Raw genomic sequence first — 15076 nt, forward strand, 5'->3', positions numbered from 1 at the left:
GGTGGCAATCTAGGTGGTCCCCAACTCTAAGGGACGATTCTAGTAACAGCAGAATGGTGCTGATGATGATAATAATTTATAAAGCTCAGTCAATATTCTGAGAGGGTGTACTGGTACTAAAGATAAAGAAGAATTAGTAGTGGATAAAAGTAGTGCTACAAATGTGGAAAGTTTGATGGAAGATGTACGATTTTAAGATCAGGTGTTTGAAAGGAAGACAGTGGAGAGCCATGCAATGAGCAGTAACATGGGCATGCAGAGAAAGTTTTAAGAGAAGCATGGCAGCAAGATTCTGGATTAAATATACTTATTGATTACAAAATGTAGGGAAGTCCAGATAAAGGAAGTTGCAGTAGTCAATCTGAGAAAAAGTGATAGCTTGAGCCACTGACTTATGAATATCAGATGGAAGTAGCGGGGCAATTCTAAGCAGCACTTGCAGATAATGAAAGCAGAACAAGGGCTCAACTCTGTCTCTGGTACATCAAGTCAACGCTGTGACAAAAAGTGATGTTTATTTGACTTTTCCCTCTTGACTCAGATTATCAATGCTTTTATTTTTTCATGCGTTTTCGATCTTCGATCTACCGTGGTTTCCCACAGTATATAACACACAAGCCTTATTTTAACTCATTCAACATTATGTGACTTGATTGGTGCTTAGATTGAAGATAAGAGACCATATAACTCCAAATCTTGCTACCTTTATGCTGTGTCTCGGCGCCGGGAAACCCTTTTTGGGTAGCTGTCACGCCTTACAAGTTTAAAAAATAATAATAATAATAATCTTCCCTACTCTTTAAATCTATGTGTCTGGTGCACGGAACCTTTTTCTCTTCATGGAGCTCTCTTTTGACCTCCTGACCAGGCACTGATTTTGACTTTGGCAGACGGATTAAGTACCGTTGTCATGGCAGAGTACTTTACTTCTGCCATGGCAAGGGTACACTTGCTTGCCAAATTTAAAAATGTCCACCAGCCCAATAGGAACCTCTTTTATTTACAGGAACCACTGTGACAGTGGTTCCTGTAAATGCATTGAAAGTTTGACGGATGGCTCCGCATCACGATGGAGCAGCACGTCAAACTTTCAGTGTTAGTTATTTTCATATACAGAACCCAAAGCAGGATTCATTTTTTTAAAATAAAAAACAATGACCCTCCCCTCCATGGAAGTTTCTTACATTGTATGTGGACTATTGTGAAGTTTTGACTGTGGTTTACTGCCAGGTTTTACGGACAGTGAAGACTCGCCATTTGTCCACCCATTCTAAATAAGGCGGGCAGAGAAATGGAATGGAAAACCTTCGATGGCCATTACCCTTTCAGGCTTTCAGAGGTGTATGATAGCAGTGGAGAAAGAGTAGTATTTGGCAGAGATAAACCCCACACCACATCTTCACTAGACACAGCTGGACACCAACTGACAAACGGTCCCCAAGAACCATGACATCACAGTAGAACACAAGTACATCATAAAGAGATGCAGCCCAAGCCTACCTGGTACTGCCTAAGTACATCACAACAGTTATCTTGATGTTTTGACTGTGGCTTACTGCCAGGTTTTATGGACAGTGAAGGCTTGCCATTTTTCTGACCATTCTAAATAAGGCGGACAGACAAATGGCAAAACCTTCGATGGCCATTAATCTTCCAGGCTGTCGGAGAGGAATGGAAGCAGTGGAGAAAGAGTAGTCTCATCATCGTCATACTGAAGGTCTTCCCAACTCTAAATAAGGCAGACATGACTTCAGTTTGGCAGAGAGGGTATTCAGTTACCCGCTCAGCCAAACTCTAAATCGGACTCTCAGTCTTTATGAGCAAGAAAAATCATATGGGGAAAAGAACAAACTCCTCCTCACTATTCCTAAATTTGCTGCCAAACTTGTGGGGGTCGTGCTTGTTTTGTTTTAGTGACAAAGGAGTAAAATTCTTTGCCTTTACTACATTTTAGGCAGATTGTGGAGCTCCATAAATTTAGGAGGGAGCTACAGACAAGATTGCTTATAAGTCACTTCTAGCTGCTCTTTGATGGGTTCTTCTTGGTAGTAATGTTTTTCGAGGTCAGTTTGTTTCTTAGCACCATGATACCTCTTTGGGGGTGAACCCAGAGACATAACTGATGGAATCAAGGGGCTGATTTAGAGTGTGGAAGACAAGTTACACCACCACAAACATGACAGATGTCCTGTCCACCATATTACAAGTTCCATTGGATATAATGAACTTATAATAGCATGAATAAATATCCATCACGTTTGGGATGGAGTGACCCGATCCGTCAAACTCTAAATCAGATCCCCTGTGACGTGGTGGAGTTTGTCAGTATATATTTAAAACTAGTAAAGAATATTTCTTTGGTGAGTTACATTTATTTTCTTTGGATGAACATTTTAGGACATAAACTGTTGTTAAATATATAAACGACTATAATGTTCGGGTCTACGTCACCGATTTGGTATTAGAGTGACTGCCTCAGGAGGAAATAGTTGGGGTCCCAATATCATGGAGCCAGATTAAAGAGAGGTATCTGTTGCTACAATATGGATTGGTATGATGGAAAGCAGTGCTTAATTTGTAATAGAATGAGTGCTGGTGCCCAAAACTGCCCTAAAACCTGCAGCCACTGCAATTAAGGGGCTCATTAAGGGCCTCATTACGATGTCGGAATTGTTTCCGACTGACTCGGGTTCGTGGAGTCTGACCAACCGATTCCGATGATTCAGAACACCGTTCGATCAGACCCTCATTGACTTCAATGGGAGCCTGTGTTCCGAACGACAACACAGGATCCCATTGAAAAAAAGGGTGGTTATGGAAAACCTTGCACCCTGTGGCGGGCACCCCATGGTGCCTGCCACACAGTGTATTGTTGGAAAGAGGAGTCCTATGGGTACCCCACGGGCCCCAACTGGAGGCCTCCGGGTGAAGGAGGGCCTGCTATGGGCCCCCAAAGTCAGTTTCCGACAGCCGTTTCATTTCGGACATTCTGTTTCTGAACGGCTGTCGCAATCTGACATCATAATTGGTCAGTGAGAAATGTGGCACGTTGAGCTGTTCGACTCTGATCCAACTTGGACTCTATAAATGTCGGTCAGAACTGATTCTGAATGACCGACCGGTTACCTTGTATCGTAAATTGGTCGGTCGGATATGTTTCCGAGTCGGTGGTAAAAATGGGTTCCGACACAGGTTCGGACAAACCGAAGGCCATTCGGAGCCATTTCTGACTGCATCGTAATTGGCTCCTTAATGTAGGCACACTGATTTCCAATGCTGCATAGTCCTGTATCCATATCACGCCTCTTTAGTTCACAGCCAGACACTCCCTGCCCATTTATGTCCCTCCTACATGCTCTTGCTGTCTTCATTTATGATGTTTTTTCGTCTTTCTCTTCCTTCATCTTTTCGCTTTGTTTGTTTTTCCATCTCCTGCTCTCAGTAAATGTAAGTTGCAGAAAAATAACTGCCGGTCTCCAAAACTAAGCGCCGGTGGCCCCCACCTTCAGCCACCCGCTCAAATTAAGCACACCATTCTACTTTGGATGTTGAGAGACCCAAATATAGATTTTAGTCTGCATTAAATATCCAGGAACAATATAATTTAGGAAACCCAGAAGTAAAATGAGGTAATTAGTAACAAGTACCTAGTTAATGCCGATTGAGTTTTGCAATGCAAATGTTTTTTCATACAAAACAAGAACTACAAGTCCGTCCCTGATATACATTGTATATCAATACATAATTTCGGGATGGTGAATGTAAATAAACTAAAGACAGCATACAGAATGAATACTCTGCATGATAGAAATATATATCATGAATAGTGCAGACGGTGAATATAAATGATGAGTGTGGAGTGATTATTAAATAATGTTTAATTTTGTTTCCGGTAATTTTTAAATGAATGAATATCTTACGATAATGCAGAATTTGACCACACCAGCAAATTATAAGAAACTTGTACTCTAATCTTAGAGTATGGATGTCAAGAGAAACACAGAAATAATTATTGTGTGTGCCATCACTTCCTTGTAAATATCTTAGGTAACTGATCAACTATGGTTTACACTGCATGCTGTCATTGCCTGTTCTTAGGTGAATAAGCAACTTTTCCAGCAAAGGCAAATATTACCTGTTTCAGCCAGATACAAATTATTGATTGGCTTTCTGTCCTCGTGGATGCCGTGACCACGAGGAGGGAGACAAGGCCTTCTCAAGGCAAATGGCGGAGGGAAAATGTAATACTGGGCTGATTGGCATGAAGGTGGCCTGCTTGATTTAAGAGAGGTAGGGATGTGTAGTTTGTACAAGAACTATACTATCATCATTATATAGCTATATATAGAGTCACTGGTGATTTATGTAGTAACAATACTGTAGTAAATTTAACATGCTTTTCCAAAATATTTATTCATTAAACATATTATTATTTTGGAGCACCTGTGGGCGTGATATCTCCTTGTGTGTCGGCAGTATTGGGCACCAACGCTGATGAATAATTCAGGTAAAGTAAAAGGTGTAAGAAGTATTCTACCCTCTAGAGCATCCTTGTTAATAGCCCATAAATAAAACAATTACAAATATTAGGGAAGTAGAAGTGAACATTGTATTTGTTACACTAACTTTATTTTTTCAAAATATGAAGGGTGCCATGAGAGGTATAGAGTGAGGTCTTAGGCACATTTTAATATTAATAATACATATGCTTCTAATAAGAATAAAGGGGCTCATTATGAGCGGGATATCGGCTGCAAAAGAACAGGCAGAAGGGCACATCCTAACCACTACGGCGGTGCCTGCCTCGGCACCGCCGCACTGATGCCCTGGTTCCGGATTCCACAAAGCGGGCGGAAAAGGACCGCCTTGCGGGACCATGGTGTACAGACATTCCGTCTGCCGTGGAACCAATGTGATTCCCACCGCCATCCTAATTTAGCGGTGGGTGAATCACATTATGATGGCGGGAGGATTCTCGCGCCATCATAATGTGCCCCAAAGTTCCAGGGCAATCGTTATGGTCCAATCTATGGCTTAATGATTTATGAGTGCCACTGCTCCACCAAACTCAATCGTGCCTAGTATCCATATGCAGAACACTGTTGCCATTGTGTCTCCCATACTAATAGAAGGCGGAGACCACAACGGTGACTGTTGCGCCACTCATACCGCAATGACATAGGCTTTGGGTTCTAAGGAGGAGCGCATACAGGGAGTCCCAAAAGCTTTGACCCACCTGTGAATGAGTTCCAAACAGAACCCTGGTTTGTAAATAGGGAGTTGGTCAAACTCTTTGGAGACTCACTTCATGAAACTCGGCTGTGCATCCATTCCATGACAAATGGCAAGTCTGATTTATTGCCTTTTTTAAACTATCGCCTTTTCTTCTTCCATACCCCTTACTCCTTGTGGCATAAATGCAGTGCGTGTGATAAACTTTGAAGTATACAAAACGTGATGGATGGATGCTTGAATGAATCTCAGCCAATGGTAATTAATCGGGTCAGCATGCCAGTCCATTAGTATTTTGCACACCATGCCACCTCATTAGTATTTTGCACACCATGCCACCTCAATTTGGACACAGCCCTATGCAAGTCAGTCTTGGTATACTTTTCTTTGTAATAAACGTCATGCACTTACCCAAGTTCAGAAGGTGGCTCCATAGGATTTGCAGATGGGTCCAAGAGAAAGCGCTTCTGGGTCACTGTATTAGTGGATTGCACGTTCAACACAGGGTAGCCCATCTGCCTAGTCCAGGTGTCCATCACTTCCTTCACTGGCTTACCGCTGGCCTAAGTAAAACAGAGGATCCAGTCAGATTGAAAAGGATGTGCAAAATCAACTGCTTCTGATCCATTGTTTTTGCATATGGATAATAACATTTAATCTGTTTCATAACCATGCTTGCTACTTATGCCCTTACAATTCGGTGTCTAAATGTAGGTGCTGCTATAGCTAAGGAGTTGGACTCTCAGATTCCAGTGGGTATCTATGCATCTAAATATAGCCAATATAAGCAGAATTTCCCCTGTACAGAATGACTATGCAGACCTGGAACAACCAGGTGAAAATCTTCAAGTTTTTCCTGAACTCTGGAACCATTTGGCTGATATTTGCCACCTGCTCTGAGTAGGTGGTAAATATAAGTAGGTCGGGGGTTTTCAGGCAGGTGACTGGAAGTTCATCTGGTGCGACGGGAGGCTGTGACCTCACTGGGGTAATTGTTATCTACCCCCGCCACTGCAGTGCAGGAGATGGGCGGGGACTGGGCTGGTCTTTACCCACATCCCCTGATGCTCTACACCTGGTAAAAACTGGGTCTGTCTGGCTCGCAACCCCGACTTACCCCCCTTACTTGCAACCACAATCATTCACGTCATGGAGGGAGGGAGAGTGCCACACGATTCAAGACTTTTTGGAGGGGGGCATGCTCAAAACCTTCGACCAATGCAAGAGAGACTTCTGACTGCAATATTATCAACACCGACACTGGCTGCTCGCACCATCAAACACACAGGGGTCAACTCGGCCACCCACCCCTTTTAAGACTCTGGTATGTTCTTTCGATGGCACATAGGTCTGATATCCCACAAATATCAAGTTTTGGAACACTCCTCCCCTGTCCAACTCCACACCTACAATACACAATGGCACACTGACACCACAGAGGAAATCTCTTATCTCTTATCATGCCGGGTGACACACACGGAACCCAAATTCACCGCGTCTGGCAGCCACTGCTTGACCATTTCTCCAAACTAGAATACACCTGCTTCACTCCTCCTCGGCTCCGAACCCTCCAATTGTTTGAAGGGGTCTCCCTAGCCTGCGGAGCTGAAGACCCCTGGATGAATGCCCAAACCAACAACATAAAAAGCCCGATGCCCATCCCTTAACCTTTAGCAGAAGTCCTGGCGGGTTCAGCTAGAGATGGTCCATCCTCCCCTCTCTCTCTTTCCATTCCCCCTCTCTCCTGCCCCACTCTTCTCGTTTACTCTCTCTCCTTTCAGTGCCCTCCCCCCTCTTGCCACAGATACCGTCCTTCTGGCACGATACAGCTCTTCTAATAATTATGTTGCTGGATATGCGATACAATATGACAATTGCTTTCAATGTATGCCTTATGGGTATAAGACCTGACTATCAATATCAGCTGCCTGTCATATGTTTTACACTGTAGCAGAAGTTTGCAACCTTCAAAAAAAAGATTTGGAAAATAAAACTGGGTCTGATGTTCTGTGCATGGTCATTTTATGTCTGGAAATACAGGAAACTCATAATATGGTAGATCCGTATTACCCCTAAGGGATAGCGCTGCACCATCCTGGCAATGTGGGCCTTAGAAAAGATTGAAGGGAGGTGTAGCTTGCACATGTGAAGTGTTAATTTCTGAACAGGATTTATAGAGGGTGAATAATCACCATGAGTTTACAGGCAAAACACTATTAACATGCAGAAAAAACGTGATTTAAAATTTGGTACAAGGATCCAGCTTGCTACGCTTTGATGACAGCAATGATATTTCTCCTTTTGACATATCTGAAGTCAGCCATTTTTACAATACCAATACACATTACAGAAGACGTTTACCTATGTCACCACTGATTGGGGAGAAAAGCCAGGTTTCTTTGACTTATTAACATGAACCTTAAAGAGGCGAAAGTGCCAAATGTGGAGGAATGCCCTATATTAACTCTGGGGTGGGAGAGGGGCATGTATTTGCCCCATTCTATCTTGAGAAGCTCGTGAAGCTGAAGCGCATACTTGTTTCATTTTGCATGGTTTGAATTTTTCTTCATAATAGACATTGCCCTTGTAAACACAGCTCTCTTTGATCCTTACCTCTTCCAAACATTGCCAAAAATCATCAGTTCTTGCATTCTTGAAATGATATTTCACAAGGTATGCCTAGAAAATAAAAACAATACACAATTCTCAGTAATTCAATGCATTTTTAGCAAGGCGAACATTAGTTTACGTTGCAGTACATTTTACAGGTCAGAAAAAGCAACAATAAAAATGTAGTAGGTATTTCCTATATCATTAACAAAGAGTTATCTTTATGCCCATAGACTGAAGGGGTCTGCATATCAATTCGAAGCCTTGCAGTTGATTTATATATTAGAAACACTTAATTGTGATAACAGACACTTGCTTCTTCAATAGCCAATATTGTGCAAACACTTAAATCTCAGGTAACAAAAAAGCAAGAATTCGGAATTGTGCAAACTGAGGGAGTAGGTACCGAAACTAGTTCTGGTGAACTGCCACACTCAAAATATTTTTCAAATGAGGGCTTTGAACAGAGGAACTCATTTAGAGGTCCATCGTCGATTAAAAGACCCCTCCATTTAAACATTCCCGGGCTTTCTCTCCAGTTGCTTTGGAAGATCATCTTTGTACCAGCAGGTCTAGGGCTTTTGATGTCACAATATGTGGGTCCTGCAAATGCAGCGGGGAACATTTTCATACCAAGCCTAAAGATTATGGCTGGTTAAAAGTTTTCTGCAGTGTCATGGCCTCCTTAGGGTGTTCAATATGGCGGAGCACCAGCACACCACACATTGTAAATGGAGCAGGCAAACACAGAGGAGGATGGGTAAGACTTCTGTTTCTGTTTGATGGCAATCCTATTACCACCAGTTTCTGAATCAGTTGGTTACCCAGACTAGTAGCTTCCTCACTAAACAACATCTACTCTAGCACCCACCTCTCTATCCACGTCCTTACCATAACGTTTCAATGACTCCCAACAACCACACTTTGCACTTTGCACCACTGTCCACACACTGACTGCATAAAACATGCAACTCCATCAAGTGATGTTGACTTCTGTCAAAGTGGTGCCTGCATGTTGCTTCGTCAGTTAGCAGCATAATATCTGATGCTAAAATTGGTCTCCAGGATCCTGTGGATGTGCGAGAGACCTTGTGCCGCCTGGGCTGAAGAAGCAACAAGGCAGGTAACACCTCAACATCCTGGACAAAGATACATTCAAAGAGAGAATTAAAGGCACCTAATGACTGCATGGAAATAAAAAGTAAAACTGTGTCATGTAAATATGCCTACAAGTGTGTGTCTATCAGACTCCTGGCACTCAGGCCTCATTGATGGCAAGAAGCCAGACCTTATATTTACAAACCCTCCGCAAAGAAGGGTTTCGTTTATTCGATTACCTGAACATGGTGTCACCCTTCAGAAAGCGCTGCCCCAACCCAGGATATAGCTGGCATGATCCCAGATCACACTGACTCCTTCTGCTAGTGGAAAGTGCATCCAGGGTTCATGACGGAGAAACTTTGCCACCTGCCAGTCTGCTCTTGTTCATGTATAAAGAGTGTGGATTATTTTTCTAAGATGGCATCTTCTGTTTTTTGGGGTATGGCTTGCAGCCCTTGGGTGTCAACATATACCCATTTCTTCTGCTCTGGAGGTTTACTGCTAGAATATAGGGTTTTAACTATAAAAAAATATTGCAACCAGACTATTGACTACTAGAATATCATGAAGGTAAGTATTTCATGGTGAGTATATAGTTACCTTGACAGTGGTTCAGTTTTGAAAGTGGACTACATCATGGTCCATATCAAGGTTGGTGCTTGTCTCCGTGGATGCAAACTCTTCTGCGTTTAAACAATAGCTACAAATCTTTGCCTCTGGCAAGGATATAGGTCGCATTCGCAAAGTTCAAATCAATGGCAGTTTATTGTTAAGAAAGAGCCTACATGTTTCAGCCTGGCGGCCTTGTTCACGTTGCCAGGTCAAAACATGCAGTCTCTTTGTCAGTGTAATGGATGTATTATATCATTGATTATATGTGTGCAAACTCCTCCCAGGAGAAGAAGCTTTTAGAAAGACTAGAATATGCAAGATAATGATCCTTGGTGTTCTACCATAATATCGAAGTTTTAATAGCGACCGGCAGTTAGATCTGCTCTACAACACTGACCTCAATATTGTGGCATACAACAAACCCCCAATGCAATAACCAACAATCTAACACTACAATGAGTTTTTTTTAACCAAGTCTGTACATTCTTTTTGGTATCCTGCATGGGTACACAGGAGTCTTTAAATGCACCCATGGCAATTTCAAATCAGTTTATTAAGGTTTACGTTCACTTGAATATTTTGTCCATTGTTCTAGAGGAGGAATGAGCACCAGTTCTCTTTCCCCTTTATCTACATGCCATCACAGGTTTTTACATCAATTGAAAATTAATGATATACTCTCGTACAAATTTCCATTTAGGTGCTGTTCGTCATGGACAATAAACATGTTTACATTTCTTTTGTATTCAAGATATGAAATATCTGCAATATCTATGTCAATTTGCTTTTCTTCTTATCCTTTTGAGGAGTTATTAAACATATACTTTAGGGCTATGATTCACTGATTCTGTTTGGAAAGCCATAGCTTACTTTTTTTTGGTGTGATTCTTGAACGTACAACGATGGGAAGCAATAGAATCCTCACCAAACAATTTGGTAACTGAGATTCAGTTCTGGCTTTATTTATAGTTGGAAGTCTGTATTTCTGACGGGTCCAGTGGTTAGAGTACAGAATATTTAGAGAATGTAAACTCATCATGATATACATTTCCAAATATATCAATGTAGCAATTTATGCATAATTTTCATTCTATCAAACACCGTTTTAAAGGAATGTACTTGTCCTTTGATACAAATGTCAAATAAGAAGATGGAAGCCCCCTGTCAATAGATAGATACTTTCGAAAAATAGAGATTATTTATCTTAGTAAAATAAGACCAAAACAACATAAATCCAATAATTAGAACTTGAGCTATGTGTTTTTAAATATAAACAGCAATATAGTGCTTTGTAGTCAAGAGCGCTAAGAGGTTACTTGAGGTTGCCCAAGACCAGGGCAAATCCAAATTTCAGGGCGACCGCGATGGAGGGCAGGCTGGCTACAGGACCCAGACAGGACCCGCTGACAAAGTACCTTGGATGGCGCAAGCGTTGATGTCTCAATGGGCGGAGTCGAGGAGGCGCGTCTCGGCATCGATCTCGTGGTTGGAGGTGACGCATCAACGCCGATCCGCACAGTGAATGAAGGCTTTGGCATCGAGCCCCTTTATGATGCAGGTGATGCATCGATTTTGAGTCGCGCTGTCCGTCATCGTCAAGCCGCGCAGTCCGTCGAGGCTATGTCATCAATTGACTCCTGGGTCGAAGAGAAATGCGTCGGTTCTGATTGGTGCAAAGTCACCACTGAGTTGATTTTTAATAAGAAAACTGCTGCCGAACCCACTTCTGAGGCCCAGGACTGGATTCGCACCTCAGGCAATGCATCGATGTTGAGTCGCGCTGTCCGTCATCGTCAAGCCGCGCAGTCCGTCGAGGCTATGTCATCAATTGACTCCTGGGTCGAAGAGAAATGCGTCGGTTCTGATTGGTGCAAAGTCACCACTGAGTTGATTTTTAATAAGAAAACTGCTGCCAAACCCACTTCTGAGGCCCAGGACTGGATTCGCACCTCAGGCAAGGGAGGACTCACTGATGGCAGAGTCCAGCAGTTGCAGCAGAGCTGAATGAAGTATTTTATGGCCCTGAGACTTTAAGAACAGGGGCAAGCTAGCAAGTCCTTGGAGTCACTCTGGGTTCAAGTGATGCAGGTCCAGTCCTTCTCATCCAGGCAGGGGGACAGCAGGCAGCAGGGCAACTCAGCAAGGCAAGAGCACAGCAAGGTGTAGCAGGGATTCTGTTTGTAAACAGAACTATGCCTGGGACCACAGAACATCAGTATGTAGGGACTGAGGGACTCATTACGATGGCGGAATGCCCGCCAAGGACAGCTGGTCGGCCTTCCGCCATTGTACTGCTGTTTCCCCCCCGCCACATTATGATGGGGAGGAATCGTTGGGTATGAGTGGTGGACGTAAAGACCGTCCGCCACGGTTCTGACAGTTGGTCCTTTTCCGACAGCCTGTCGGAGCAGAAACATTGGCCAACATTTTGGCGGTACTTTGCAGGCACTGCCGTAGGTATTATGATATCCCTTTCATCCATTCATTTTGGCGGCGGACAAACTGCGAATGGCGGAAATTCATTTGGGGGGCCATAGCAGGCCCCCCTTGATCCCTGGGACTGGGTCAAGGGCACTGGGGGGCACCTATGGTGCCCCCCTACATATCCCTGCACCAAGTGGCAGACACCATGCATGTAGTGCAGGGATATGCAAGTGCCTTTGTTTTTGCATTGTGGCGGGGGTTGTTGAAAGCATACCCACCACAATGCAAAGTATAGATGACGCGACCGCCATGGAGACGGTTGCATCGTAATTCAGATTGTGGGGAGGCCGCCTCATGGGCGGCCGTGCCAAATCCGAAATTATGGCAGACGAACGGAAGTCCATTCGTCATCGTAATGAGCCCCTGAGTCACCATACCACATCACCACCTATGAGCCCCAATCCAGACTAGTTCATAGTGCTCTACCTGCCCTCCTGACCTTATCAGATTGACAGATAAGTTAGCACCCCAGAACACAACACTCTAGTCCCCACAGGGAAGCGTGGAAACAGTTAGTCAGCCTTTTGTTTTATCACTCATGCATTTCCATAATAAACAACAAAGATATGAGAACAGTTTACAATATTTATTGAAACATATTGAGCTCTATTATAAAACATCTGCACTGCAACTTGAAAATATATGCATCCCAACAGCGTGAAGAGCATTACAAGAAAACAATAAGAAGTTCTATCATGGTAAATTATTTATTTGCCTCAGCCCACCCTCTATATGAAAACACAGTGTTATATAATAGATCCCTGGGATGAGTGGGAAACGCAATTTGAGTCATGCATAATTGGTTGTTCTACATGTCCGCCGGCGCAGCCCTCTCGTATCTGTACCGTTGCTCTGTCAGAATGTCTTCTCTCTGTTTTCACAATTGCTCGTCTCTGTGTATATGATACGAGGTGTCTTTTTGAAAACAGCAGATGTAAATATGTGTTGTGTCTAAATGCTAAGCTACGTTTGCTAACCTGATCACAGCAAAGATAGGTCCAGTGTTGTTTGACCTTGTACACTATGTTCAGACAGTCTGGAGCAATAACAAAAACATATGGACTGCTTTTCTGAAATAATGTTGTGGCACAAAAATAAATGTGTCAAACGTAACATGTGCAAGGCAAAGCAGCCTAAATGTGCAAGTAAACTAAAATACAAACAAACTAAGTGGGCCCTAAAGGAAATACACAACAAAGGCAGAGTTCAACAAAGCAGAAGTCGAGCAGAGTGGGAGTCCTTTTAGCAGCACAGCAGTTCATTTTCCTTGCAGAGTAGTCACAGGCCCAAAAGTGTACTGTCTTGGTAGAGACTTCAAAAGTGTTTTTGAAGTGTAGAAGAAACCCTTTCCACCGAGTCTTGTCTGCCAGGCTATCTATGGGGGGTAATCATTCCTTTGTGTGGGGTCAGGTCACTACCTATTGAAGTGTAAGTGTTAGCCCCTTCCTGCACAGGAAGGGCCATCAGAATGGAGATGTATGTAGATGGGTACTCAGCCACACCTAGCCTTCTTGTGTTTGTGGCTGTTTGGAGAGAGTGCACAAAGTGTAGCTGTCACCCAGCCCACACATGTATTGGAGACAGGATTTAAGGCACAAAAAGCAGTAAGAGCAGAGAAATGTCCACTTTCTAAAAGTGCCATTTCTAAAACAGTAATGTCAAATCCAGCTTTACCAGCAAAGCGGATTTATTATTACAATTCCAGAGATATGAAACATGGTGTAGCTACTCCTTTTTACTCAAGAATTACAGCTTAAAGGTATTTTAATGAGTTCCTAATGTAAGCCTCACAATAGTGAAAAACGACTGAGTGAGCAAGTGAGACTGAGTGTGCGTCACTACTAAGATATGCAAAACATAGAAGTACATGTCCTACGTTTTACTTAGAGAGCACCCTGCCCTATGGGCTGCCTAGGGCCTACCTCATGGATGACATGTGTAATTAAAGGGGAGTTGAAAGCTTGTCAAGTAGCTTTAAATGCCAAGTCGAAGTGGCAGTAAACTGCACACACAGGCCCTGCAGTGGCTGGCCTGAGACATGTCTAGAGTTCTACTTAGGTTGCTTGCACAAGCAGTGCTGCAGACCCACTAGCAGCATTTAATATACAGACCCTGGGCACATGTTGTGCAATTTACTAGGGACTAAGTAAAATAAATATGTCGACTGGGTATGAACCAATGTTACCATGTTTTAGGGAGAGAGCACATGCACTTTAGCACTGGTTAGCAGTGGTAAAGCGCTGCAGAGCCCTAAAACCAGCAAAAACGAGTACAGAAAAATGGAAGGAGAAGGCAAATATTTGGGGGAAGAGCACCCTAAGGTTGTCCATTGTGAGTGGAAGTCTGAGTATTTGGGGATTCCCATAGAAATCTAGGTAAGTGGTTGATTTCTCTTACAGTTTGTGTTAGTCCAATTACCTTCTTTTAATTTTTATCCTGGGGAAATCCTTTCTGCTCTCTTTTCCAAAGGGGGGGGAATCTGGGCTTTTATTTCTTAGGTCCAGCATACATGCCCAATAACTAGTGTGAACGAAAGAGGTATGCAGTTCCTAATATGTGGTGCAGGTGGAGGTGATCTCAGATGGTGAACCCCAGTGTGTGGTCGTTCACAAAGACAGGAGAATAGTTTCCTCCTTACGGAAGGAGACCCTCACATACCCAACAAGCAGGTGTCTTGCTTCATTATTGGGTCTTCTCCTACACGGGTCGGCACTGCAATACCCGATCAGGCACCCGTGACAGGGCCTACTTGGAGGAGATCCTTGTTCCTTTAGCCGTTGGGTGCAGAGTGTGTGAGGGTCCTGATGTATAATTGTGGTGTAGGTGGTGATAATGTGTACTAGTGAAAATTAAAACAGGGATTAGTGATTAGTGATCCACTCAGAACAATTTTATTGAGTTGTGGTCACTGATTAAAACTAAAAGAACGCACACTCCCACTCTAAGGTATGAGAATATGTGCTGGTATAATAGGTCAACATGTTTCTTGCCTGTTATCTATCAATGGCAATTCCTCAGGACCAGAAAGAGATCTACC

At 43.2% G+C, this 15076-nt stretch overlaps 1 protein-coding gene across 2 annotated transcripts in view; it reads right to left on the reverse strand.

The window, feature by feature from the left end:
- The window catches only part of ENPEP (glutamyl aminopeptidase), a 297126-nt gene that overhangs the window by 117416 nt on the left and 164634 nt on the right, over positions 1 to 15076 (reverse strand). For both annotated transcript variants that reach the window (XM_078676092.1, XM_078676093.1), the window contains exons 9-10: positions 7846 to 7911; positions 5644 to 5795 (exon numbers count right to left, since the gene is read on the reverse strand). In XM_078676092.1, the coding sequence (XP_078532218.1) occupies positions 5644 to 5795; positions 7846 to 7911 (218 nt within the window). The remainder of the gene's footprint in view (positions 1 to 5643; positions 5796 to 7845; positions 7912 to 15076) is intronic.

This window comes from Lissotriton helveticus, chromosome 2_1 (genome assembly GCF_964261635.1).
Source record: "Lissotriton helveticus chromosome 2_1, aLisHel1.1, whole genome shotgun sequence".
NCBI lineage: Eukaryota > Metazoa > Chordata > Amphibia > Caudata > Salamandridae > Lissotriton > Lissotriton helveticus.